Here is a 26,491-nt window from a genome sequence, read left to right as displayed (position 1 = left end):
ACACACTCCAAAGCATTCCATATGAGCACAGGCTAAGGACTGTGCAAACCCCAGAGGCAGAGCCATGCTGTCACGGAAATGCATGGAGAACATTCTCCTTCAAGATCTCCGGGGACTTTCTGGTCACACTTTGTCATACTGCCCTGGCAAAGGTGAGTTGTGCCCCCAAATGTGTACACACTTAGAAAGAACTTCTCTAGAGACAATTTTTTTTCCTCTCATAAAAACCCTTTATTGGGATACCACGGATGACAGGTTTTTTTTTTTCTAGTACAGTAGCTGTATGCCTCTATAGTTGTAGTTCAGTGTAAACTATTTGTTACAAGTCACTAGAGCTCTAACCAGCGGGATGAATTTAATAAAGAGAGTAACTAGCGGCCCAGCCATCGAGTCTCACTGGAGCACAAGCCAAAGATCAAACTAATGTTGTCCCGCAACAGTGTTCTGTAGTCACGAGAACCCGAGACAGACACAGACAGGATAGCACCCATTCAATAAATTAGGTTCTAACTAGAAAAACATCATAGTGACAGATGACCTAGAGGAAGCACAAGAGAAGAGAATGAGCTATTTACATAGATTACTTTTTGCCTAAGCTTTGTCAGCTCCCCCATCCCTCCTCTGTCGCTTACCATTATTCTAATGGATTCCTTGCCTCGGAGGAAAGTACTTAGAGCACTGGTCGGAAGTTTGTTTCCCGGGTTCTAAGATAAATGACAGCCTCTCAAGGGCAAGCCTCTCTTAGGAGTTGTGGGCGTGGCTATTCTGCTGTCAATCCCAGGAATGACATCCACGCTCGTGCTTTTTCCGAACCCGATTTGAGCTTCCTTAGAGAGTCAGTCTGTGACCGCAAGCGAGTGGATGGACTCTCATTTGTAACAGGCACAGACAGTATACATGGAGATGGTGTGTTTGTCCTGAGGATGTTGATGTTGTGGTCTGCAACTCAGGAGCCCTGGTGTCACGAGTGGGTCCTGTGCCCTCTGGTCATTTTGTTTTTAACATTCTTTTTTTTTTTTTTTAAGGCTTGTTATGACTGCAGCATTAATGAGTAGCAATGCTGAGGTCATTTCTGCCAAGGAAGGGCTCTGTGGTGAGTGGCGGCAGAGGCCATAATTGAGATGGCGCAGTGGAACAAGCATCGGATTGGTGCGTGTCTGGTGTGGCCAGAGTACACGGGTTCAGCATCCATCTCAGGATTCTTTGACTCTTGACTGTCTCCTTTCTGGTACTTAAAACAACTAGACATTATTTGCTTGCTTTGTTATATGAGAGTGTAAGTTCCAGGAAGGGAGACTGTTCATCTTTCCCCTTGCTCTTCCCCAGTGTCTAGAGCACAGAATTCTATGTCTTGGACAGTGCCTGGTCCATAGTAGCTCTTAATAAAAAAAAAACTTTTATTAACTAAATGAATCAACGCGTTGAGTCCCCAGGTCTTCCCAATGTCTGGAGCCTATCTGAATGGTCCTTACCCTGCCGTGAACCTGTGTGGCTGATGTATTTGTGCTTCAGGGTGTTGTAAGACTTCTGGATGCTAAGTGCACTCTGCCCACCTCCCAAGAAGTAGCCACGAAGAGCTGACATGCCTTGACAAGAATCAGGGCAAGAACTTCCTAGGAGCCAGATGGTGAACTCTGAATTTGACTTCTCTCCTACCTGCTCCCATGTAGCATCTCTGTTTGACCAAAAGCTTAAGAAAAAAAAAATGTTTCCAGGAGAGTTTTTCTCTTGGCAGTGCCAGTTAGGTAGGTAAGTCACCAAAACATGATCAGAAAAGAAACAAAATGGACTCAACCTACATTTAAAACAAAAAAACAAAACAAAACCAAAAACCTAAAATTAAAAAAAAAAAAGCAACACGGGGAAGTGGAAATGAAGGGAGGGGGTCCTCTGTGGGTTAGAGCTTCCGGGGGAGGAAGGGAGCTCAGGTTTAGTGATGCAGAGAGAATGGTGGGAAAGGGTGGAGCTGTAGGGGTGAAGACAGGTCGAGGACCAGATGGTCTCCTCTCTCTTCTACCAGCTGTGTCCGCAGAGGCTGGCGGCTCCGTGCTGTCCCTCCCTGGGGCAGCTGGTGCCTCCACAGCGCGCCCTTAGGCTATGGAAGCTCTGCTGGAGTAGAAGTCGGGGACGGGAAGCCCAGTGTGAAGTGTGACCTGGGGAAGAAGACTGTAAGCTGTGCAGGGCACCGCGCCTCATCACAATGCAGTCTGTGAGCCCTCAGCTCTAAAAGGGCGCACTCACTTCTCTTGAACATCTATTATCTATTTAAGGGACTTCTAGCAGGATTCTAGCTGCGGGAAGACCTTGGCCACCATGGTGGGTCTCCAAACCCAGGAGACACAATATCCACTTCTTTAAAAAGAGGACTCTGGGTGACTGCATTTCTTATGGCTAAAGATAGGCCACTCATCTGCAGGTAGTGTAGGCTTTTGCCAACCCTCAGCGACCACTGCCAGCTGCACGGACAAAGACCAGATTAGCTTGTCCATGAGTTCTGGCTGCGCCCAAACCTTTCTATCTGGGATTGAACAAAGGACTTTAGAAGGGAAAAAAACGGGCACTTATGCTATTTTGCCAATGTCTAGTCAACCTCAAACTACGGTGGAGGGCTATGGGAAAAGACTAGAAGGATTTGATAAATGTGGTCATCACTCAATTCTTGTCGACATGACTTTCAGCAAGAGTCTTTGTCTAAAGACACCAGAACATCCTTAAGGAGCCCGAAGCAGGATTGGTATGTTAATCTTTGGAAAGGAAACGGCTGAAAAGCTGAAAAACTTTGAATGAGGTTTTTTTTTTCCCCCCTTAGATTCATTTCTATAGCAATTTGTGGTTTTCGGTCTTCTGATGTGCAAGCTGGCCTCTGAAGAATTAGATTCCAGACTCTCCACTACCTGTAGGAAGCCGGAAGGCAGGTGTTGCCGGCTTGTAAACAGTTTTTACTGTATACAGTCATAGACAGTAATTAATTTAAAAGAGTTTAAAGACTGTGGCTGTGGCTGGGACATGAATCCTCTACAGGGTTTTGATTCTCAAGTCCTATTGTAAGGGTGTTGAGGTTTATATTGCGTAATAGGAAGGCCCAACTGAGGAGATTCTAACAGTGCTTGGCAAGACATTACTCGGGCTCCTTGCATGCTCTGAACCCTCCTCAGCAGCTCCCTGGCCCGGCCCACTCGCCTCTTTGCTCTTCTCAGCCTGCCCGAAGCCCCCTCATCGCGAAGAAACGTCTGAAGTTTGGGATAGGCCTTCTGTTTGGGAAGCTCTGCACAGCCTCCTGCCCTCCCTCTTTTAGGACTCAGAGCAGTATAGTGACCGCGACAAGGCCAACCTATTTGACAACCATGTTTAAGACTGTGGCTGTTTAGCATACCCCCAGCACTGTTGATCCCCTTACCTTACTCACCGTGATGCCCTAAGGTACCGTATAAATAGCATCACTGTGGATATTGATTCTATCTGTAACTATAATGTAAGCTTAGGAAGGTAAGATTTGTGTCTGATTTTTTTTCCCCCTCTCCCACTGATGGAGATCAAGTAATTACAATAGAGCTCAGCCTTCTGATGTGGGCCTAAAATGTTGCTTTCCTAGGCATCCCTGGTGCTCGCAGGCGTCACCTCAGTGACTTTCCTGCCAAGTCTACTTAAAGATGAAACTACAGCAAAGCATAACTAGACCAGGGAGAAAAGGCTTCTGTCTCCCACGGGTGGCTAACCAGACCGTGGCAAGTACCCGGAAATGGCCCTGCAGTCGTGGAATCCTGTCTCGCCCTGGGCTTGCTATCAGTGGTCCTCTGGGAGCTGGGGGATTTTACTGCCCCTGGGCAGACTTTGAAGCAGCAATCTTTACGAGCCCTTAGTCCCCAGGGCCCGATGCTTACCTGTACATTCCTGTTGAGGCTGACTGCAGGAAAGAACAGGCCTTCCACGTTCTCAAATGCTATGGGACCCTGCTGCTCGTTGTTGACAAAAAATGTTAAGGTCTTTCTGTTTAAGTCGAGGAGGACCCCGATGGTGGCCCCTTTTGTGATGCCTCCTTCAGTTCTGTGGGAAAAAGAAAAAAAAAATGGAGTCTCACCTGCTTGCTGCCATTCTAAAAATCTTCCTGTTTTGGTTTGTCGAACCATTATTTTTGCTTTGCTTTTCAGTACTGGGGATTGAACCGAGTGCTTCAAGTAAGGTAGGCAAGTACTCTGCCACTGGTTTTTGTTTTGTTTTGTTTTTTTTATCCCCAGCACTCTTTTTTACTTCTTATTTTGAGACAAGGTCTTTCCAAATTGTCCAGGCTGGCCTTGAACTTTCAGCCCAGGCAAGGCTTAAACTTGCAATCCTCCTGCCTCCAACACTCAAGAACATGTCTCACCAGGCCCAGCGAAACCAGACTGTTGTAACCTATTTACATCTACCCCCCCCCTGCTCGGCCTTTTATACATTTTCGCTCTAGAGCAACACTTTAAAGCATTAGATACACCATACACTACTTAGATACTGTGTATCTGTGCTATACACATGAAACTATGACTTAGATAGTTCTGTCCCCCAAAATTCCCACTCCCCTGCAGTGACAGCCACCCCTCATGGCATTCCCTTGTTTTCTGTGCCTTGCTGAGAGTGAACTGGTATACAAAGACTCTCTACTACTGAGCTACAGCAAAAGAAAAACAATACTGAAGATGGGGTCAAAGTAGCCTCTCAGCTACCACAGTGCACCAGCTACACTGTGCACCTTGCATACACAGTGTGAACTTAACAGCATTTAATACAGAAGGCCTTAATCTGAAAGTCAAAATAAAGAAGCACTTAGGCCCAATCCAGAACATACATGCATGAGACACTGGATTCAGAGCCTTCTGCTGTCCATTTTGTGACGTGGACACTCTGGAGAGATGCTAATCTTTTAGCATGTTGAACTTGAATGAAGACATTAGAGTCTCTCTGTAAAATGCTAGCATTGAAGGAGATGTTTCCCTGAGACACATTTATACTACAGGGAACGTAGTGATCTCCAGAGACCCAAGTACAAAAAAACATCATCTTACAAAGAACTATGCCTTTTGATGACGTCACTGAATGGCATTAGACAGGGACGAACAGGCCTGTCTTCCCTCCTTACTTTGAGATCTAGCAAAACCGAACTTCATCTCAGCAGAGCACAGAAGTTTAAAAGCATCACTCCTTTCTCCGGCATGCCGAAGACAGGCTAGACATGGTCACAGACAGGCTTACAAACGGCATCTTGCTATTTACAGGCTTGTCGATGACAGCACAAGTGACATGCAGTTTGCATGCAAGCAGATGTGTTCAGCTTCCGGAATGTGCTTTTCTGCATTGTGTGATGGTGGTGCTCTTATTTCCCCCTTCACTCCAAAATCAAGAGGCTAAACACAAGGGCATAGGCGATGGGATCAGGAGTCTAGTGACAGAGCCCCCCAAAATGTGAATTTCTGGAGATGACTGCTGTCTGTATTCACTTGGCTTTGGTACCAGAATGAATTACTTTGTGTGCTTACTTCAAGGAGCAGTCAATAAGACGTCCATGAATGGAGCTGGACAGAGTCTGTCCGAGTGCGTGGGAGCTGTAGGAGTCTACAGGCTAGTGAAGGGTCACGGGAGAGCTGACAGGAGAAGCTAATACAGTCGGGTCATTATTCTGCCCTTGCTGGGCCTGCTTTTCCTTTGATCTTACTGAACATAACTGGATATCCCCCCCCAGAGACACCAAAGAGAAAGTACCCTGGAGGGAATGTTGGAGAATAAGACAGGCCAGTGTCTGAAAATATGAGTAAAATTCATTTGAAGAGAACACAAACAAATGAAAATGCATTAAGTGGGCTGGAGAGATGGCTCAGTGGTTAAGAGCACTGACTACTCTTCCAGAGGTCCTGAGTTCAATTCCCAGCAACCACATGGTGGCTCACAACCATCTATAATGTGATCGGATGCCCTCCTCTGGCCTGCAAATATATATGCAGGCAGAGCACTGTATACATAGTAATAAATAAGTAAATCTTAAAAAAAAAAAAAGAAAATACATTAAGTGAAAACTACCTATATTTTGGTGATGGAGACATTACTTAAGGAACTAACTACATTCTTTTTCTTCATCAGACTGGGTGCTGTAATTCACGCAATTACAAGCGAGCTCTTCAGGTCTGAAGCTATCCAGACGAGCATCTCAAACACCAAGTTTAGCTAATGGCTTCTATTCCGAGAAGCATTGTGACAAGGACAATAAGAACAATGGCTTCCATCCCCAGGCACTTCCAACGGGAGGCATTTTTGCATATCTCATCTCCTGAAGTCTTCCGACCTCTCCTGCATGGAAACATTAGTCTATGAATTTGGAGGAGTGACACACTGGGATTCAGAGAAAAAAAGAAGCACCTTGGCCCAAAATACTTTCCTGGTAAGTTCTAGGTCTGGGTTTTCGATTCCTGGGTTTGCTGGCCTATAATAGATATGCCTAGAGATTGTCTTTTGTAACCTGGGTGGAACTTAACAATAAGAGGCCACAGAGAAGGCACACAAAGCTATCTCTACACAATGTGGGAACTAGTAGAGTGGGCTGAGCTAAGAGGTTACTCAGCGTAGGACCCCGTACTCAATGAAGACCACTTTGTCCTGTTTCCGAATGCTGCCCGTGTAATAGGCTATAGAGCCAGGCTCTCCCTCTTGAGCCCAAGCCACCATGAAGAAGGCTTGGTGTTGGGGCAGCAGGGTACCTGTTGGTGTGCGAGTTGTTGTGCATGAACCAGCTCCGGCTATTGTCCACATACATTGCCCAAGCTTTGTCGTCCTTTCCCAGCATTACATCCTTCATCACATCGATGCGAGCCACGCCGAAGGCCGGATCCGGGTGGTTGTCATAGCGATCGACGGTTAGCTCCCAGTAGTGGACACCCTTGGAGAAGCCAGTTTTCCCCAGCACCACCCGGTCATCGTAGCTACTGCACGTCACTGTCAGGTTGTCATTGGAGAGGATGATGTCGGAGTGTGCCGAGCCGGGGTCAAAAGCGAACCAAGCCACTGAGAACAACAGAAGGGAAGTGAGTTACTGGTAACGCCTCCGCGTCGTAGCGTGCCTCTGGGCAGCGCGGCGGGTAGTGTCACATTCTCATGCTGCCATGCAGGAAGGAGGTGTTCGGGGGCCAGAGTTGCCATAAGTGAGCAGATGGGGCACATCCTGGGAGTTGGTACTCTGCACCAGGAATAGATGGAGGACACACAACTGGGTGAGGAGGGGTTACCTGGCTTAGACTGCACTCCCAACCAGCTGATCCGGGAGGGAAATGGCATCAAGTCCCTTCACCTGGTGACTGGCACAATAGTACACCAGAGACATAGGGGGTGAGGGGGTCTGCTAGGATGCCTGTGTAACCCTGAGGCGGGGGGAGGTTAGATCTATAATCCTGCATAGAGGAGGCATAAAACACATGGAGTGAAATCAAGAAATATGCTTAGGCAGAAGGGCCGGACACTTCCTCAGCTCTAGCACCTGCTCAGAAACCTTGAAGCTACAAAGCAATATAAACTAATTTTCATGTGCAACGGTGACTTGAGTGCAGGACAGATTGCTTCCTTTATAATTTATCGATAAATGTTACTCCTAAAACCGGCATGTGCTATACATTGCAGAAGCAGTTTGGGCATTAGGTGCAGAGAGGATGAGGGTTTTTTTTTTATACACACAACTGCACCCCAATTTGTACAGATTGCCTACATAGAACAGTCTGGAGAGGCGAGGATGCAGATGTGCTGAGCCTGCAGCCACCTTGCATGCACTTCGTCTCGGCTATTTGTAAGAGAATAATGTTATTCCATACCTGCCAACAGCTTTTTAATGTCAACTGTTGTCATCCCAATGAAAGGCATGGGGGAGAGAAACAGGAAGCAAAATTGACATTGATAAGAAACCATGTTTCTTTTGACAGACTAATAGCAACAAGGGCTCCATTGAGAACATTTACACAACAGCCGGCCTGCCTTGTGCCTTTATTGACATTCAGTGCTCATAAAGAATGTTTTGCGTTGATGCAGAAGAAAAGGGGACGAGGATTGAGGAATAACATAAAAAAAAAAAAAAAAAGACAGGCATTTTTCTAAGTAATTGAGAAACGGCTATAATGGAGTTAGAATGACATTTGGAGAATTTTATTGACATGACAAAGCTGCCACCATTTATTTTGCAAAAGAAATTGAGCATAGCGGTCACACAGGCAGAAGGTAACAATCACAGTAGGTATACTTGCCTAATTGAGAGTAAGATGCAGACTGTGTCTCAAAATTGCATCCTATAAAGAGATACTACACATCAAGGCTGTGAAGTGACAATCAGGTTGATAAAAATAATTTGCATTCATTTAGAAAGCACCAACTGAATATATAGTCTCCAGAGGCCTGAGTCATGAAAAATGACAAAACCCAAAGAAGCCAAAGCCCTTTTTATGTTCCTTTTCTTGGCTGGGTATAAATTGCTTTTGTGCTCTTTCCAAGCAGAAAGTTCATCTTTCTACATCCTTACAAAAGCTTTGTCCAATTGACTGTAAATGCTGCGGCTTAAGGTTTTATGATCTTCCTGGTTCAGTTTTGTACAGTGACCCTTGCGAACGGAGGAGGCTGACTTTTAAAGATGAAGAAACACTCTCCTGATGGAAGTGGAAGCAGGTAGGAGTTAAGCCTGCTGTGTCAATAGTTTACAGACTGCCCTTATTTGCTGGGATGCGCCAAAGTCCATATGTAAAGAAGTGTGGAATCTAACGCACCTGCGAATGGATACCTCACAATTGACAATGGCACGGGTTGAGTGTCATAAACACAAAGACACTTACTTCCCTTCTTAGCTTGCTTTGCTATAGCAGCTCTTCTCAGCCGAAGGACAGGAGGAAGGCTGTGTAGGGTGGGTTGTGGGCTCAGAGCTATACAGTAATATCTTGTGGGCGTGGCTGCCCTCCTGATGAGAAGCCATATCAAGGCTGAGGAAATGGATTCGGAGTTAAAATGTCCACAGGTGTATGACCTACAGTTTCCAGTGATGTTGACTAGTCTGGGAAATGTGAATCTTCAGGAGAAAGAATCATACCTATTTTTTTTTCAATTTAGTATTGTCTTTATAAGCTAATTTTGAAAACAATCGGAAGGATAAGGTATTTACTTGAAAGAATTAAGAAGGCAACTTGCTATAAAAGAGGACTGAGTCAGCAAAGTTAAATATTATAATCTTCTTCTTGCTTAGCTCACTTTATTCTGGGAAACCTTCATTTTCTTCCAGCTCATGGTTGATTTTTATGTTTTTAAATTTTGCCAACTGTCTTTTCTATTCCTCCTTATGAATTGGAGCACAGTTAAGTATGGAATATAAAGAATTTTAGAACCAAATTTCATACCCAGGTTTGGAAGTAAATTTGTGGAATCTGAATAGGGCTTTCAAGATTTTTAAATGAATCATGCCTTGTGGAGTCTTTTAAAAAAACAAATATTCTGAACTCTTTTCTCACTGGTTTAAATACAATACCATACATTTAAGATTTAATGCTACAACTAGAACAAGGCTATTAAATACATCTACCAAACACCCAGACCCAACATTTCATTTCATTTTATTCTTGAGACAATATACATTACAAAGACCATCACAGCATTTTAATACAGTAGAGACAAGCAAAGGGCTCCATAACAAAGCATGTGGAAAAGCCAGTAGTGCACAGAAAAAACAAGGAGAAACGTAAAACACAGGAAAAAAATGCATTTTTTTTCCAAGGGAAAAAAATTTTTTTTCAAGGGAGCTTGAGGTCCCTGCAATCCTTTTTGCACTGTCATGCTGTGGCCTTCTTCATTCCAGGATGTGGGATGAGCAAAGGAATAAAATAAAATCCAAAAGAAATGCTTGGAAACGTGAGATGTGCGTCATGTGTGTCCATGATTACAATATAGTCCTGAAGAGATCAGACAGGTCTGCGTATTAGGAATTTGAAGGCTCTGTTTGCTAGACGGAGCTCATTACAAAGTAACACAAGTCTAGCTTCCTTGGAATCAACCATAAGCCCTGTTACAACTTCCGGAGGCTGCACATTTAGATATAGGATCTATGGCCACAGGCATCGTGGCTGACCAGTTTCTAATTTAACTAACAGTGGTCCCTGCCCTTTGCTGGGAAAGTGACCTGCTGTGGGCCCACAGTCCTACCAGTACGTGCACTGCAGGCGTTTGCTTTCCCTGCTTTGTAGGATGGTATTATTCTGCTACCGGCATGTTTTTGCTTTTATTTTTATTTTTATTGGTAAAGATCTCTTGAGTCTATGTTTAATCAGACCACTGCACGCTGGATGCGCTGATCCAGTCTCCCAGACACAGCTGGTTTCCTGGATACGGAAGGTTGCAAACCTCCACACTACTGCCACCGCCTCTACTTAGCCTGTACCTTGCTATGCCACTGCATGTGATGAGCAAGTTTTCCATGGTGGTACCAGCTGATGCAAAAAGAACAACTTCCTGCATCCCATTCCAATGCCATCACTCATGGACCACAGCTCCGGGGTGGGTTGTTCCACCATACAAACAAGAATGCCAGGAAGCTCCCCCAGCCAGATGCTCCCCCACACTGGAAGCCACAGACACAGACGCTGGTCACCCCCTCACCACGCACACGAATGAACGGCAAGAACAACACAGGTGTTTCAGAGATGCCTCCAAGACACAGAGATGAAGAGAAAGATCTGACAGCTCAGCTCACCCGGTGCATTGAGGGACTGTAAAGAAGAATGCAAGCTCAGCTGGTGGGGTGAGGATCGGAAGTCAAAGTAGGATCTTCCGGGAAAGCTGGGTTGAAGGTTAAGGGTGGAGGAGAAGGGACTCATTCTACGGAGCGGCAATCTTTCCGAAGGCACTGGAAAAGGGAGGGTCTGTTCTTCTGAATCTGTGTCTAAATGCAAGATCAATGCAAACCAGAGATCAGAAATCTGCTGGCTGCCCGTGCCAGGTTCCCAAAGCAAGCGTTCACACAGAGATTCATCAGCCCCCGGGACACTAGCCACCCAAAGGGATTAGCCGGACTGTGGCATGTCTGAGGCTGGGGTTTCCCAGGAGGTCAGGTCCCCAGAGCAGACAAGCCAGCAGCACCGGCAATCATTTTGTACTTCCCTCTAACTGTTAGGAATAGAAAAGCACGGAGGAAGATTCCCTTTGTCAAGTGAAACACACTGAGGGAGACAGGTACCTTTGCCCCACTCATGAGAAAAACCAACACTCCCCCAAATTCCTGTGCACTTAACAATGGCTTCTTACAGGGTTTCAATTTAGGAGATGATACCTTTTAGAAACTGTGAAATATTTTTCTTTTTCTCTACTAGTGCACTCCCCCAAACCCCCATTTTTAGATGGATGAGAGTATTTTAATCCTAGGACACTCGAGGCTTGATCTTTGAATAAAGGAAGAAACACAGAGTGCCCTAGGAAGACAGGCCTGAGAGGCAACTGGGGAATAAGACCTCTCTTTATTTCTGAATTAGTCTCATTTCCTATGGGCGGTGTTTAACCCATCTGAGCTCTAAAAATGAACAGAGGGGAGGTGCATAGGAGTGAGGTGTCTGTTTCTTTTCAGAAAGGCCTGGTACGACTGTTGCTATTGTACTACAGTGAGGACTGTGTCACTAGTGGGACCCCTCTAAGGCTCAGTTTAATAGTGAAATTCAAGAAGTGCAGATGGCACTTCAGGCTGCAGGCTCCCAAGGAAACATTTTCTCATTGGAGAGGTAATTTTGTTCTGGTGACCAACGGGGGTTACTGGGCTTGTTTTGTTTTGTTAGCAGCCTGTCTTTGTATATAGCCCTTTCTGGTCAAAATGCTACATTGTACAGGTTCAAGCAAAAGTGTGTGTGTGTGTGTGTGTGTGTGTGTGTGTGTGTGTGTGTGTGTAAATGTGTGTGTCCATGAGAGAGAGTGTTGTGTGTGAGTGCATGTGTACCTGAGTATATGTGTGACTGTGTGAGAATGTGCATGTGTGAGTGTGCGTGTGTGCATGTGTGTGAGTATGAATGTGTGTGTCCATGAGAGAGAGTGCTGTGTGTGAGTGCATGTGTGCCTGAGTGTATGTGTGACTGTGTGAGGGAGTGTGTGTGTGTGTGTGTGTGTGTGTGTGTGTGTGTGTGTGTGTGCACATCTATGCAGAACATAATCCTATCTGGAGACCTCCTAAGAAGTGCAGCCACAAGTTTTAATACTGCAAGGGAACAGCCTCATTTTCATTTCTGAGCTCACAATATTAATGTTAGCTTTTCAGACTTTACTCTTATCCCTGAGGGGAAGTTTGATTTTTCTGTGGCCCAAAAATCAGAGAAAAGGATATGAGGCTAAAGCTTTATAGCCCAAGTACAGTAATATACTGAGGTTTCCATTTAAACTTCATATTGTTTGGGTGACTTGGCATGTATAACCATTTCTTTGTTCAGATATTTAAAAATGTCATTATTCTTCACATATATTGAGAGAGAGAGAGAGAGAGAGAGAGAGAGAGAGAGAGAGAGTGCGCACACACACTCAAGAGCCAAGCATGTGTGCAGAGGTCAGAGGACCACCTGAGGAGCTAATTGTCTCTGTCTTGTCTGTGGGCTCTAGGGCCTGGACTCAGATTATTAGAGTTGGTGGTAGGTGCTGCTACCTGCTGATCTGTCTCACTGGCTCCTGCATCATTTAAGTTATAATCAAAAGGAAACTATAACCTCTTAGTGTAATGAAAAGATATGAAACATAACCACACAAAGCTGCCAGCAGACACAAGCTCTTATTAGTTTGAGCACGTCTGCTACTCTATTTATGTCAGTAAAATTTTTTTTTAATTCACAAGAATTTGCTTGAAAATGTATCTTTCACCAGTTGCACCGGCATTGTGAGGGTCAGACCCAAACCCATCATGAGGAGCACCCACCCTTTTTATTCTCAGTGCCAAGAACTCTGAGGTTGGGGCCGAGTGTAGCTATGCATATTCCTGAGGTTAGTAACTGGGCAATAAGACAGTCTCTCCCCCATTCTTTTATGGATATTGATTGATTGACTATCAATTAGCCATATTTTCTTTCTTTTTAAAAAATTTTTATTTATTGTATATGAGTACTTTATCTGCAGAAAAGGGCATCAGATCATATTACAGATGGTTGTGAGCCCCCATGTGGTTGCTGGGAATTGAACTCAGGACCTCTGAAGAACAGGCAGAGCTCTTACCCACTGAGCCATCTCTCCAGCCCAGCCATATTTTCCTTACTTTTAAACTTGCCCTTTACGCAGAGACTCAGCAACCATTCCATCTCTGGTTTTGAACTGTGACCTTTCATACCCAACCGGGTGGGACCTTCCCTCATTTTTCCCCCCAAGCAAAATGAAGCAAAACAAACCACACAAATGCAAACCTACCTTGCTATGAGAACTTTCCAAACAGATTAGAGGAGAGAGAAAAGGTAATTTCCACCCAATTCCAGCCAGACTAACAGGGACCCTCCCTCCCTCCAGGCCTCTCCCATGGGCACACGGTATGTTTAATCAGTTTCTGCAGGGCATTTAGACCACTGATGATGATTTTACACCGCAGGAGTCTTGGTGGCCAGACATACAAACATCTGAGGAGGAACCGTCAAGCTTTTCACAAAGCCCCTTAGAGGACAGATCTCCAGCCAGCACCTCGTGTTTGGAGTTATTGATTTTATGACATAGATATATTCATTTTAGGCTCCACCCACCAGGTACTATTCAGGGCCAAGTGGAGCGGACCACTAGTCCTGCCAGCACTGATGTTAGCCATCAGTTCTCATTAAAGTGCTCCAATTCTAACCTAAGTAGATATTTGCCACCACTGTTTAAACACCGGATGGCCTTTCTGGTCATATGCTCCTCTGGACAAGTTCAAAGGCACAAGTACAACATGGCGAGACAAAGACTGGTATTGTCACCTCATGGTTTAGCTGAAGCATCTGAATTCACACTGCACAGAAATACAACTGCCCTAGTGTGTTTTCGGTATTCTACTGTGGGATGCAGGAAGGAAGCATATACACCAACTACTTCCTCACATCCTCTTTCAAACACAACTCTGGAGCTCAGTGGCCTCCAGTAGAAGGCTCCTCAGCTGTCCAGGGTCAAGACGAGGAAGAATAGGGTTTTTAGTTTTGTTTTCTAGAATACAGGGCAGGAAGCTAATCTTTGTGATGATGCTGATCATCTTTACCTGACAATCATGAGAGAAAGACAGGGGCATCTTAGGACGATGGCACTACCTCATCACGTGCATAACATCCGTATCCCCTGCCTGGATGAACTTTACTGAGCAAGAGCAGTTGAGTGGGAAAGACCAGCAGAAACCTGTCCTTATGGCTGAAGGCGAAGATTGTACTCACACTTGGGGTGAGGTGTGGGGTGCAGGGCAGCGTATGATGCTTTTGTGGGGGCGTGTGCACAGGCAAGAGGACATCTGTAGCTACCGTTCCTCAAGTACCATCCACCTTGTATTTTGAGACAAGGTCTCTCAGTGACTTGGAGTTTGCCCGTTAGGCAAGTCTGGTCAGCCAGTGAATCCCAGTTAGCCTATTTTTCTCTCCCTGGTGCTGGAATTACAAGAACTATCACCCAGTTTCTTTTTTCGTCCCTCAACATGGGTTCTGGATCAAATCAGGTACTTGTGTTTACGGGGTAAGCACATCACCGACTGAGCCATCTCCTCATCCTCACTTGTATTGATAAGTCCAGGAGGAGAACTGTATCCAAGCACAACCTGTCTGTCCACACTGTCCATGAACTCTGTCGGGACTGATGGTTTCCTCTTGTTCTTCCCTTAGCTTCCTTCTCTTCCCACTGCGTGCGGAAGTGGAGACCCTGAGAATGGAAGGGGGCTCTACTCTAAGGTAGCAATCAAGATTTACCAAAACAAAGACCTGCTGGGGACCACGTATGCTCTTTACTGACTTCTGGGGTCAAGAAGAAAAGGTCTAGGTGATGCAGCCTGTGTATATCATCTATCTTTGATTTGTTCATTGTCAGTCACTATAAGTGTTTGACTATAATTGTTTGACACTTGGCTATAAAAAATTAATAACCAGGAGAAAAATGTGTCAATCATTATAATAAGTTTTATACTTCTGTGGGTGGCATTTTTTATTCTAACATGAGCAGAGTACTAAAGATTTCTAAGTATTTGCAGACTTAAAACATTAAATATTAGAAGGATAGAGAATAACTTGTACATGTAAATGATTCCATCTTTAAGATGTGTCTCTGTCTATGCCAAGTGTGAAAATGCCCACGGAGGCCAGGAGTTGGCATCAGATCCCATGAAACCAGAGTTACCGGTGCGTGTGAGCAGCTTAAAGTGAGTTCTCAGAACTGGGGTCCTCTGCAAGGGCAGCAAGCGTTCTTAGTCACTGAGTCATCTCTCCAGCCTAATAAATTATGGTGTTTAATATGCTATTTGGAGACTCAAAGGGAAAGAGTGAAGTGACTCGAGCTTCTTACACAGAGCTCACTAACTCCTCTCCCTCCGTGTCCTGCTGGAAGGCCTGGCTGGCTTCCGGTGAGGCAGGCACAGCTTTGAAGTTGAGCAGCCACTAGGCCACAGCCTGACGAGGAGGGAATGCATTTCAGAGCACAACAGACAAGGCACAGTGTGAAAGATGAGGCCTGCTGCAGTGTAAACCAGCTGGGAAATAAATAATCTGCTCTCGTTGGGAAGATTTTAAAAAGACACAAGGAAGTGCATGAAGAAGGGAGCTGTTTTCTCAAACGATTGAAAGAGCAGCCGAAGTCACAATTATGTCCAACTGGTGTATAATTTATAACAAAAGATGGCACCTTAAGCTTTCTTAAGAGTGGCAGTAATTGCTGTTGAGCAGTAAGAAACAAATCTGTTTTGAAAACCTTTTTTTTTTTTTTTTTAAGGATGAACTGATTCTTGGCGCCTGAGGACGGCTGTCTGCTTCTTTGCCCAGTGCTCCTCTCCAGTTTACAACACCACGGCATTATTTACAAGCAGATCTCACCAGGAGACATGGTGATTCTCACACTTTAATTAGATACACACACTCCCAAAGGACGGGAGAACACATTTTTCCAGATCCACAGAGAGGGCTGTACATCCAATTCAGTCTTACGGAAAAAATGGGAAATTTCATGAGATGCCACATGTTGCCAAAACTAAAAGGATGAAATTTTTAACTTCTGGGCTCTGAAATGTATCATTATTGTTCTCCCTTTCTATGTGGTAAAATTTACCTGTATTCGGGTCAAGTACAATTTACCTACCTTGAGGAGTTTGTCCTAGGAATGAATGTTCTAATTAAGTTAGTTTTTGGGAAAGCTGGCATGTTCTGAGTCAGACAAAACAAAGTAGAGGCACGGAAAAAAAAAAACATATTCAGAAGACATAGGGTTTTCCATATATGATAATTCCCCAAATAATTAATTTAGTGTTGAATATTCAGTATAGACATTACTTTTAGATCCACCAAGACCTTGGAGGAGGCAAGTGGCATGTGGCATTGACCTGCATTCAATATACAGTAACAGTGCTTTACAGCCATGCTGAAGAGAGAGAGCACAGAAGCACTAATTGTAGGAATTTAGAGTTTTACATATGACAGAACTGAAGCCTAGAAAGGCGTAGGAACACATCTACGTCAGGCGCTCAGCTGAGGCAGCACTGAAGATAGAGTAGCAGGATCAGTTCCTGGTGGATAGAACTGGAGAATGACAAAACCTTTTTTAAAAAATGTCTTATAAGCGTACAAAAAGGCAAAGTTTATGCCATGGGCTTTGGTGTGCCTACTAATGACATGAGGTCATCTAGAATTGAAGGGATGGTTTAGCATTAACCGCAGACCCTGTACTGCATTGAAGATGAATATTTTATTCTTTAATCAGGGTTATTCACTGGACAGCAGTGGTTAGGAACTGAAAGGCAAATGTGCCACTAGCCCCTGGGATCCTGGCCATAGGAGTAGGTGACTGTGGTGTCCCTTGATGTTGTCTTCCTCACAGGGTTACAACTTCTATGGGATGGAGGGAATCTCAGTACACCAGGGTTTTAAAAAGAAGTACTTAGGCTCGCCTAAATTAAACCTGCAAAGGGAGTCTAGACAGGTATACGTGAGGCCACTTGGTGTTCGGAGAGATGGAGGCAGATTCCGCCTGTACCACTCAATAGTTCAAGGTGGTTTCCTCTGATGTGTGGGAGAAGAAGCTATTGCCATGGAAAGGACAGTGTGAGGCTGAACATCTGCTCAGGTAGATTCTGGAAAGAAGGCTACTGTGGACATCCTGCCAAGAGTTCTTGAGAACATTCTTTTCTTCAGTGCCCAGCACCCACAGTTGGTGGTAGTGCCCAGGGAGTGTAGAGCCTTGTGTAAAACATAGCTCTCTTAGATCCTTTCTCTCTCTCTCTCTCTCTCTCTCTCTCTCTCTCTCTCTCTCTCTCTCTCTCTCTTTACTTTCCTTCCTAAGATGAGATCGGGAGGCCTGGAAACCTTCCACTAATGAATCATTCTGTGATTGTGTCCCTCTAAGTTGGCTTCAAGCCAAAGGCCTCATCTGTGGTAGCTTCTGAGGAGCTCATAGGTCTCTAACCTTCTTTCTCTTTGCCAGTCAGTGACCGTCACCTCCTGGCTGGACCATCCACGCTAACTCTTGGGGAGAAAGGATTCTTTGGGCCCCGCAGCTCTCAACCTGTGTGTCGGGACTCTTTTGGACCTTGAGCAACCCTTTCACAGGGGTCACATATCAGATTTCCTGCATATCAGATATTTATATTTTACGATTCAAAGCAGTAGCAAAATTGCAGTTATGAGATGGCAATGAATTTTATGGTTGGGAGCCACCACACTATGAGGTCGCAGCAGTAGGAAGGTTGAGAAGCACTTCTCTAGGCTGAGTACTCGCCTGGAGTGGGGCCTGGAGGATGAACAGAGACGCCTGGCTGCAGGGCTTAGAGATGCTGGAAATAAAGCCACTTCCACAAAGAGGCTATATTCTTCTTGACAAAGGTCTACCATGGCTCTGGAAACATCAGTGTTCCAGTTCTGGGTAGCAGAAGAGACAAGGTGACTCTACAAGCATCTTCACACTGGAAGGATGTATTTAGACAGCAGGCTGACTCAGGAGAGTTTTTTTTTTTTCTTTGCGGAGGCGAAAGCAAATGACACTTTTCTAACACAACAGTGCTATCCTGTGCTGCACTGGGTCTCTAAAATGACTGGGTCTGAAGTGTTGCTTTACCTCTCAGAAGCTTAGTCTCCCCATATGAGGTAGGAGAACAGCTTCCTTATATGGTGTGAGGGATGGATTAGTGGTCCATCCAAAAATGCCCACGTCTGATTCTTCAGAAACCTCTGAGTGGGTTACCCTTCAGCTGTTTCATTAAGGTTTTTGAGCTATGGAGACTATCTTGGGCTGCCCACGTGGGACCACAGTAATCACAAGGGACCTTACATAAGGAAGGCAGAGTTGGAAGGAGGCTAGAAGACGCCATGCTGCTAGATCTTAAGATAGAAGGCTCATGAGCCAAGAAAGGCAGGTGGCTGCTAGAACCTGGAAACGACAAGAAAATAGATGCTTTTTCTAGAATGTCCCTAAAGGAAACCCAGTCCTGCTGACACCTCACTGTCATTCCTAGTAGGATTTTGACCTCTAGAAGTCTGCGGAGATGCATGTGTGCTGGTTTACACCATTACTTTCCTGGTAACGTGTTACAGCAGCAGACAACTAACACATTAGCTGCATAAGGACTGTTGCCTCATCAGAGTGTGTGTGTGTGTGTGTTTGTGTGTGTGTGTGTGTGTGTGTGTGTAGACATCAGTGACAGGGATAAAGAGGTAGTGTAGATTGTAGTCTGCTTAACTGCTTTGGGGTGGATAATAATTTTTAAAAACTGCATGACTATATTGTAGTGAAATGTAGAACAAATGGGCATGTGTGTGTGCATGTATGTATGTGTAGCGTGTGGATGTGTGGATGTACATGTATGCACATGCATGTGGAGGCCTAAGGTGCACATGCCATTTCTGTTTTCAGATGGGGGGGGGGAATGTCATTAATTGGCTTAGACTGGCTGGCCAGCAAGCGGAGGGATTCTCGTTTGTGCCTTCTTGCGTCATGCTTACAGGCATATGTCGCTGCACCCCACTCTTTATGTGGGCGCTGGGAACGTGACCCGGGTGCTCATGCCTATGCAACATGTATTTTACCAACTGAGCCACCTCCCAACCATACAACGAATAGTGTTTATATGACTTCACTGTTGTATTTCACTATCCCCAAAACTGTTTTCTGACTCTCGTGTAACTGCCCTTCTTCATGGAGTTTTCGGATGGACAATGAAGAAAGTTCTCAGCAGCTCGGCAAATGTCAAAGGTGATAGTTTTTGGCTGGCTTGTTTGTTTGTATTTACTTCATGGTGTGATTCTACAAAGCCTCCTGAAATGTGCCTGACACCCGCTGAGGGCTCTGATGGATGTGCTGACTTTTAAGTCAGCTCGAGATGGAAGTCTTTCCGCAGTGCACTATATATCTTTTAAATTTTTCACAGAACTCACTCTGGATCTGCTGGGGGTGTGTCCTTTTAAAATTTCTCCTGGTTATCTTCCTCCTTGCTTAATGTCCCCAACATCCCCGACTTGTCTAACTATTTCCTCTTTTTCATATATATGTATATGTGTGTGTGTGTTTGAGACAGGATTTCATGTAGGTTGGGCTCACTTAACATCCTGTGGCCAAAGAAGATCTTACCCTGTAAGTCTCCTGCCTTCCCCCGCCAAGTGTTGGGATTACAGGCCTGTGCTGCCACGGCTACTCCTAGCTTTGTCTCTTATGTGCAATGAGTCAGTGAGTTCATCAAAACTGGGCGCCTAGGAATCAATGATCCCAGACTTTGTGTCTTTTCCTCCTGCTAACCAGGGCCCACTCTTCTTACTTCCCCATTTCAAGATGGCATTCTAGACTGAAGGGCAGACAGCTTATAGAGAGGGATGGCACCACACGCAGATCTGAGTGAGCTGCAAAAGAGCAGTGAGGTCCCCAGAAGCCACAGAGAGACTTACTTTGTGCCATCTCTGTGAACATGGGGCTCAGCTGGTTCCTGACATAACTAAGATGCTCTGGTAGGTAGAGCTTTGGGGTGATCAAGTTTACTGTTGGTGTCAAAGTAGATTTCTGACGTTTTTGCCTTGTGCATCACAATTCTGTCTGCCGGGATTTCTCTCCCTCTATATCTTTTCTGGGAAGTCCTCCTTACCACCACCCCACCCCAAACAACAAAATGTGTTGTAATTTCTTTCATGTGGCTACTATGTATGAAACAATAGTCGTAGGTAGTAAATCTTTGAACAAATAAGGTCAAATTCTTTTAGGAACACATTTATTTTTAGAAGCAACTACCTGCTACTTTAAATTAAACCTTAGGTAGTAGAATTAAGGTGATACACTATTCTGGAATGATCCACGAGTTCCTGATATACAGTCTATCCGGAAAGCAATTTGGAAACACAGGTCAAGAGCCTCAAAAATGCCCAGAAGTAGTTTTCTACACCCAAGAACCTGTCCAGATGAACCTTCCACATAGAGACAGAGTTAAAGAGTATGTTTTGTGTGGAGGGCTTAATCCTATACTTTCCTCTGGGGGACAAGCGAGGGGCAGCACCACCTCCCCTGCAGGACTGTCAGTGGTGAATGCTAAAGGCAGAGGCTCAGCAGAGGGGAGTCCCAGGGAACCTTTCCTTACAGCCAGCTCATGGCCCCGGGGATACCACATCAGCCTCTCCAGATCATGACAGACAAGCAAAAGAGGCTGTTGTTTCAGGCAGGCAGAAGGGAATCATGGGAAGATAAACAGGATGTTCCTCACCAGCTTTGCCTGATTATTTTTGGTTGGGGTACAGTCTGTCACACAGAATGAGCCTCAGTACATGGTGTGTTAAGACAGCCTTCTTACGTAATGGCTCTTTTGCAGATGGCTTTAGAGGCAGTGCATAGCCAGGGTAGATACTTGGTAAGTTAATTAAAACACAACAAGATCATACATAATCAAGCCTTATTTCAACATTTCCTTAAATTTCTTCAAGTAATTTATCTTTTGTTTACTTGTGTATGGTGTGGGGGAGGCACTGATGTGCCTGTGTGGACAGGACAATTTTCTGGAGTTGATGCTCTCCTTCTCCTATGGGTCCTGGCTGGGGATTGAACTCAGGTACTCAGTCTAGAGGGCAAGCGCCTTTCCCTGCTGAGATTCCCTGTCAGAGCCATTGCATTAAATTCATAATCGCTTATGTTCACACTTCTTCTTAAGCTGGGAGGATTTGTTCTAGATCTAGGACTGGCCTCATTCACGTGTCAGCCCTGGACACATCTGAGAAACCTGCTTCAGTGGACCAACCTGACTTGAGCCTATGTAACATTGCACTTTCCTTTGGCTAAGATTATTGTGTATTGTTTCTGGACCAATTTTCTTACATGTATGTTATCTTTCTTTTCTTTGCAGCTATGTGTGTGTCTCTTTAAGACTCTTCTCCCTTACTAGCCTGTATGCTCCACACAGCAACAGAACAGCGCCTCCACACTTTCTACCCACCATGGGCACTTACCAAACACTCTACGATAGATAGACAGACAGACAGAAACACTTGACTTTGAGTGGGGCAAACCATCAGAATTCATGACAATGCACACATTTGATGCCCCCCTGTGAAATGTCATCACTTGGCGAGCAGAAGATTGTGTGACAGAGTATGAGTGACAGGTGACTTAAACTATATACTACATGTATGTCATTAACTTGGGCTTGCTGTCACGTATGAAATGTACTCATCTGAGATACAGACCATTTGTTCTGAAGTCTGGAAAAGGGTTGATTCTTGCTAAGAAGAACGTGAAAGACTCTTGGGGCCAAAAGCTAGAGGGAACCACCCAGCCACCCCAAACCAACAAAGCAACACAAACAGCCACAAACTCTAAAGTAAATCTTCCAGAAACTGCAGAAATAACAGGATAAAGTACAAGAGTGGTGGATTTCTCAAATGCCTACGATGGCATTTTTTTTCCACACGGATTTCTAGGGAACCCAAAAGGAAATAAGGAGATGGGTTTTCTCTGGTGTGACAGATTGACGGGGTCTCTTTCGACATGTGGCAAAATTTGCTACATTTCCCCTCACTTCCCTAAATCTTGTGTCACTACTTAAATGAGGGAGAACAAACAGGACAAAGCAAAGTATGGAGAAAGAATGTGTGTGAACTTTATTTCATCATGAGGGAATCACTTCTGGGCAGTAACATAGACACTGACATCTACATGATGGCCGGGGTTGGCTCGTAGTCACATACATACCTTATATTTGCACATAATATATATATGTATATATAAATTCACGGAGGAATGGATTTCTACAATACAGTTTCTTTGTTCGTAGAGAACTGTTCCATTAGTTTCACTTAGAAAATGACCCCCAGTTCTGTAACTGTAGTACCGGGGGATCGCAGGTCCATATCCTGTAACTAATAATAGACACCAGTAGCTCGTGAACATTGAAAGAGACTAAGAAATGACACCTTCCTGGAGGATGAAGGGACAGGCAGAAGTGCTAGTAAACTGACCGGAACATAACAATCTGGGTTCTATAATCTAGTCCAAAGAGAAACAGTTTCTATATAGTTCTGTGGACAAATATTAGTAACCCTGGCACGGTTTCTCCCTGCTTGGCTGCCATGCACTTCCCATCTCGTCAAATAGCTGTCAGTGCGTTGGGGGCATGTGGCCAGCTCCATCAAGGGCCTCGGCGCCTGCTTTTAGAAAGAACTCTTGGAGGCCCTTAGCATTTAGTATACTATTTCAGGAAAAGAGGCAGCAGCTCTCGAGCCGGCAGGTCATCCCAGAAGAAAGTTGCTAAAATGTTAAGTCTGGGGAAAGAGCTAGATGGCACGTCAGTGTCACCTCTGTGGGTACAGGTCGTGTGAGCATTTCATCCTTAACACGCCTCTTCCCGGAATAGCTTCACTTAGACTTAGGGCCGCTCCCCCAAAGCATCGCTCCCACAGCTATGGGCCTCTAACCCTCCATGTGCAATTCCAAGTTGTGCTTGTTTCCAACCATGTGGAACATTTTAGGGGTGACTGACACACGCTGAGGCCCATGGAAGGTAGGAGAAACCACCACAGTTCTTTTAGCTAACGTCTTGAACTTGAACAAAGTCAACAACATCAGAGATTACTTGTGGAAACCCCACAAGAACAGTGGGGTAGGAGGTGACGTCCACTATTAAAACAACACCAAAAAGTCTTAATATGCTTTGGTACCAGGCACACATACCCTTCATAGATTTAGCCTCATGTGCTCCCGCTGCTTGTAAAATAAAAAAAACATTAATGCCTCAGAGGTTATTCCAGGCCATCAAATGAACATTGCCTCTGATGACCAGAGTATTTATAGTACAGCCAAGAACCAAGTGTCCTCTAGAAAGACAATGTTGTACAGTGGCACTAGGCAGCCCCTCACCACCCCTGGAGGGACCGACAAAGACCCACATGGCGAGATAAAGCGGAGTTGCCCGTCTCTTCCTGTTTGGTGGCCACAGGAAATGTCAGTTCTGGTGCTGATGGCCTGGCCTTTGGGTAGGAAAGGAAGTAGTCCGAGCTGGTTAAGCCAGAAGCGGTCAACAGGCTCTAGCACCCCACACCCACTGGAAACACGTTCAAGTCGTACAGATCTACAGCTGGAAAGATTCTACATTCCAGCCCCATCAGGAGCAAGCAAGTGCTACAAAGACATGGAGAATCATTTGGTCAAAAGTGGCCTCTGATGTGGCTTGGTAGAGAAGTGGAGGGGAGCCTGCTCTAGAGACTAAGCACCTCCACTTTAGACACCAGGGGTGCATTCAGGCTCTCGCACGTTCAGCTTCTTCCACTGTCGCTTAGAGTGTTAGCAAAGGAAGCCATTGGAACTGCTGAGGTGGGGGGTCTCTGGTTTTCTCACATCCACATCTCATGGGCCTTCTAAAGGCAGGAGAGGGACAGCGGCTCTGGGGCCGAAGACAGTGCAAGTCATGGAAAAACTTGAGGGATGTGGCACTGATGGGGTTACCTCCAGGCTGCCAGCCACGTTAGACGCCACGTAGGTCCCGCTCTGAGGGGTACTGCTGAAGGGTCTTACCCTCAGACGTCTGGAGGACCAGTGTCTTGCTATAGGGGCTGACTCCTGTTTTGTTGAAGGCCTTAACCCGAGCATTGTATGTGCTGTTGAAGTGAAGCCCGTCCACGGTGCACATTGTTTCTTTTCCAACATACACTTCCTGTCAACAGAAAACAGGGCAACACTTCATGAATCTCTAGAGGAAAACAGCAGCAAGAGACGCTCGGTTGGTTAGGAGCACAACTTTGGTATCTGTCTGATCCAGACTTGAATCTATGAGTTATTGGGCTGCTTAATTTATTGTGTAAAGCCTCAGTGACTTAATTTGTCAAATGGAGACGTCAGCACCTACTTTTCATGATGGGTATAAGTGTACTCTGACTTTACATATGTGGTTATTATAATTAAAAAGGGCTCGCACCTTGATAGTGATCAGCCGCTAGGGCTTATAAAGTCATCATTGGGAGTGTGTGGTTAAGACTGTGCTTATTCTTGATGTGTATAGAGAATGTAACATCTTTTCCCATCAGTGTGGTTTGTCAAAATCTTTTTTAAAACATGAAAACATAGAGCAGCCTGTAAGCTGCGGTGTCTCTAACTTCAGGAGCGAACACAAGGATGATAGTCAAAGCCATTGGACCGGAGGCTTGCACCGCAGTATGGGGGGAAGGGGGAGGAAGGAAGGGTGACATTTCAAAGGCTTAAAATAAAGCCTCGCATCACACATCTTCTGCATAGGTTGGGCACTTGCTTCCCTCCTCGGCTGCACACTTTGCAAAGTTACGCTGATGTGGTGGGTGAGAGCAGTGTGCATTCAAAGCACAGCTTTAAAGTGGCAGCTCTCTGCTCTTGGTCCTGGATTACCCCTCGACTAACTCGTTTCTGCTGGCAGTTGGCAAAACCTGCATATTGTGCTCGCTCTCTCGTTCGGGGATTCTGACCGTTGGAGCATATGAATTACCCATCAATCGTAGGTCCCTGAGGTAGGGTCTGAGACTTTGCATCATTAACAAGTCCCCAGGTACATAGATGGGTCCTTGAAGGAGTCATGTCTTAACACAAGGGTGACCCCCTCTTATGGTGGCTGTGGAGTAAGTGAGGGGACCCAGAGGTGAGAGGCATGGTTTGACTAGAGGGGACCAGGGGCTGCTTTGTTTTTCTTCTGAGCCTTAAGGAGAGGGGAACCAGCTGGTGCTATGATTCTGAGAATAAGTAATGTCTGCGAAAGGATAGCTGGAAAGGAAATCTAGCTGTGAGGAAGTGAGTGGTTTAGTTTACATGTTAAGCTTAGGCTGGCTTCGATGTGTCAAAGCAGAACTTTCTCCACAGGTAGAACGGCCTGACTATTAGACAAGATGTGTGGATGAAAGATGGATTGGGAAGTGCTCAGCGCCCATGGTGGTGAGGCAGCAGGAGATCAGGAGCTTGGGATGGCCATAGCCTGCCACGATATCCAGATGTGACGATGGGGGCAGCTGCTTTAGGGACAGAGAAAAGCAAGGAGAAAAATAATAATAATAAAAAGAAAAGAAAGGCTCAGAAAATGAACCAAAAACTGAAGAGGCAAAGGTGGAGGCAAGAAATTAACCTACAAACAGATTGCTTCACACACACATGTGTACATGCGCGCACACACACACACACACACACACACCAAGGCTCTTAGAGAATCTTGAGGAGATTTGTAGAAGACATCTCCTGCTTGAAAGTATGTAATCCTAGCATAGAACAAAGCCGGTCAGGAGGAGGAGGAGGAGGAGGAAGAGGCCTTTGTAGGCTTTGCTTGTGGAAGCTTGTGGCCCCTTAGCTACTGACGGGAAGAAAACCTAATCTTTTAGGGCTTGAGGTTTGTTTTGGACAGGATCAACTCTTCAGGAGTGCTGAGATGGGCCACGGTACCCAGAAGGTAAAACGCAAGCTGTAAGTATAGGAGAGAGAGGAATAAAGTGCTCTCTCTCTCTCTCTCTCTCTCTCATACACACACACACAAACACACACACACACACACACACACACACACACACACACACAGAGAGAGAGAGAGAGAGAGAGAGAGAGAGAGAGAGAGAGAGAGAGAGAGAGAGAGAGAAATATGACTGGTTTTGTTGTCAACTCTACTACATCTGGAATTAACTAAAACCCCAAAATGGCAGGGCACACCTGTGAGGGATTTTTGCTTAATTAAATTACCTGACATGGGAAGACCTACCTCTAAGCTGGGCCACCCTGCTGGAAGCCCACATCCAGACACGGGAGAAGGAAGCTTGGCATTTTGCCTGCTTACCCTCACTGGCACATCCATCCCTTCACAGGCATCAGAGCCCACTTCCTTAGGATTCAGTGTACAGTG

General features: G+C 45.3%; 1 protein-coding gene across 19 annotated transcripts in view; it reads right to left on the bottom strand.

The window, feature by feature from the left end:
- Nucleotides 1–1,004: 1,004 nt before the first annotated feature.
- The window catches only part of TRIM9 (tripartite motif containing 9), a 107,989-nt gene continuing 82,502 nt past the window's right edge, over nucleotides 1,005–26,491 (bottom strand). For 2 of the 19 annotated variants that reach the window (XM_084793220.1, XM_084793232.1), the window contains exons 7-14: nucleotides 24,163–24,301; nucleotides 23,323–23,355; nucleotides 10,730–10,918; nucleotides 8,250–8,291; nucleotides 7,824–7,847; nucleotides 6,723–7,026; nucleotides 3,882–4,044; nucleotides 1,005–2,153 (exon numbers count right to left, since the gene is read on the bottom strand). In XM_084793220.1, coding sequence (XP_084649346.1) covers nucleotides 2,091–2,153; nucleotides 3,882–4,044; nucleotides 6,723–7,026; nucleotides 7,824–7,847; nucleotides 8,250–8,291; nucleotides 10,730–10,918; nucleotides 23,323–23,355; nucleotides 24,163–24,301 — 957 coding nt within the window. In that variant the 3' untranslated portion in view covers nucleotides 1,005–2,090. Of the gene's footprint in view, nucleotides 2,154–3,881; nucleotides 4,045–6,722; nucleotides 7,027–7,823; nucleotides 7,848–8,249; nucleotides 8,292–10,729; nucleotides 10,919–22,228; nucleotides 23,619–24,162; nucleotides 24,302–26,491 lie in introns of those variants that run through there. The other 17 variants (XM_084793228.1, XM_084793234.1, XM_084793224.1 and 14 more) reach the window with 15 other exon arrangements.

Source organism: Acomys minous (assembly GCF_964271855.1).
Source record: "Acomys minous genome assembly, chromosome: 8".
Classification (NCBI taxonomy): Eukaryota; Metazoa; Chordata; class Mammalia; order Rodentia; family Muridae; genus Acomys; species Acomys minous.
This window is presented reverse-complemented; position numbering and strand designations above follow the sequence as displayed.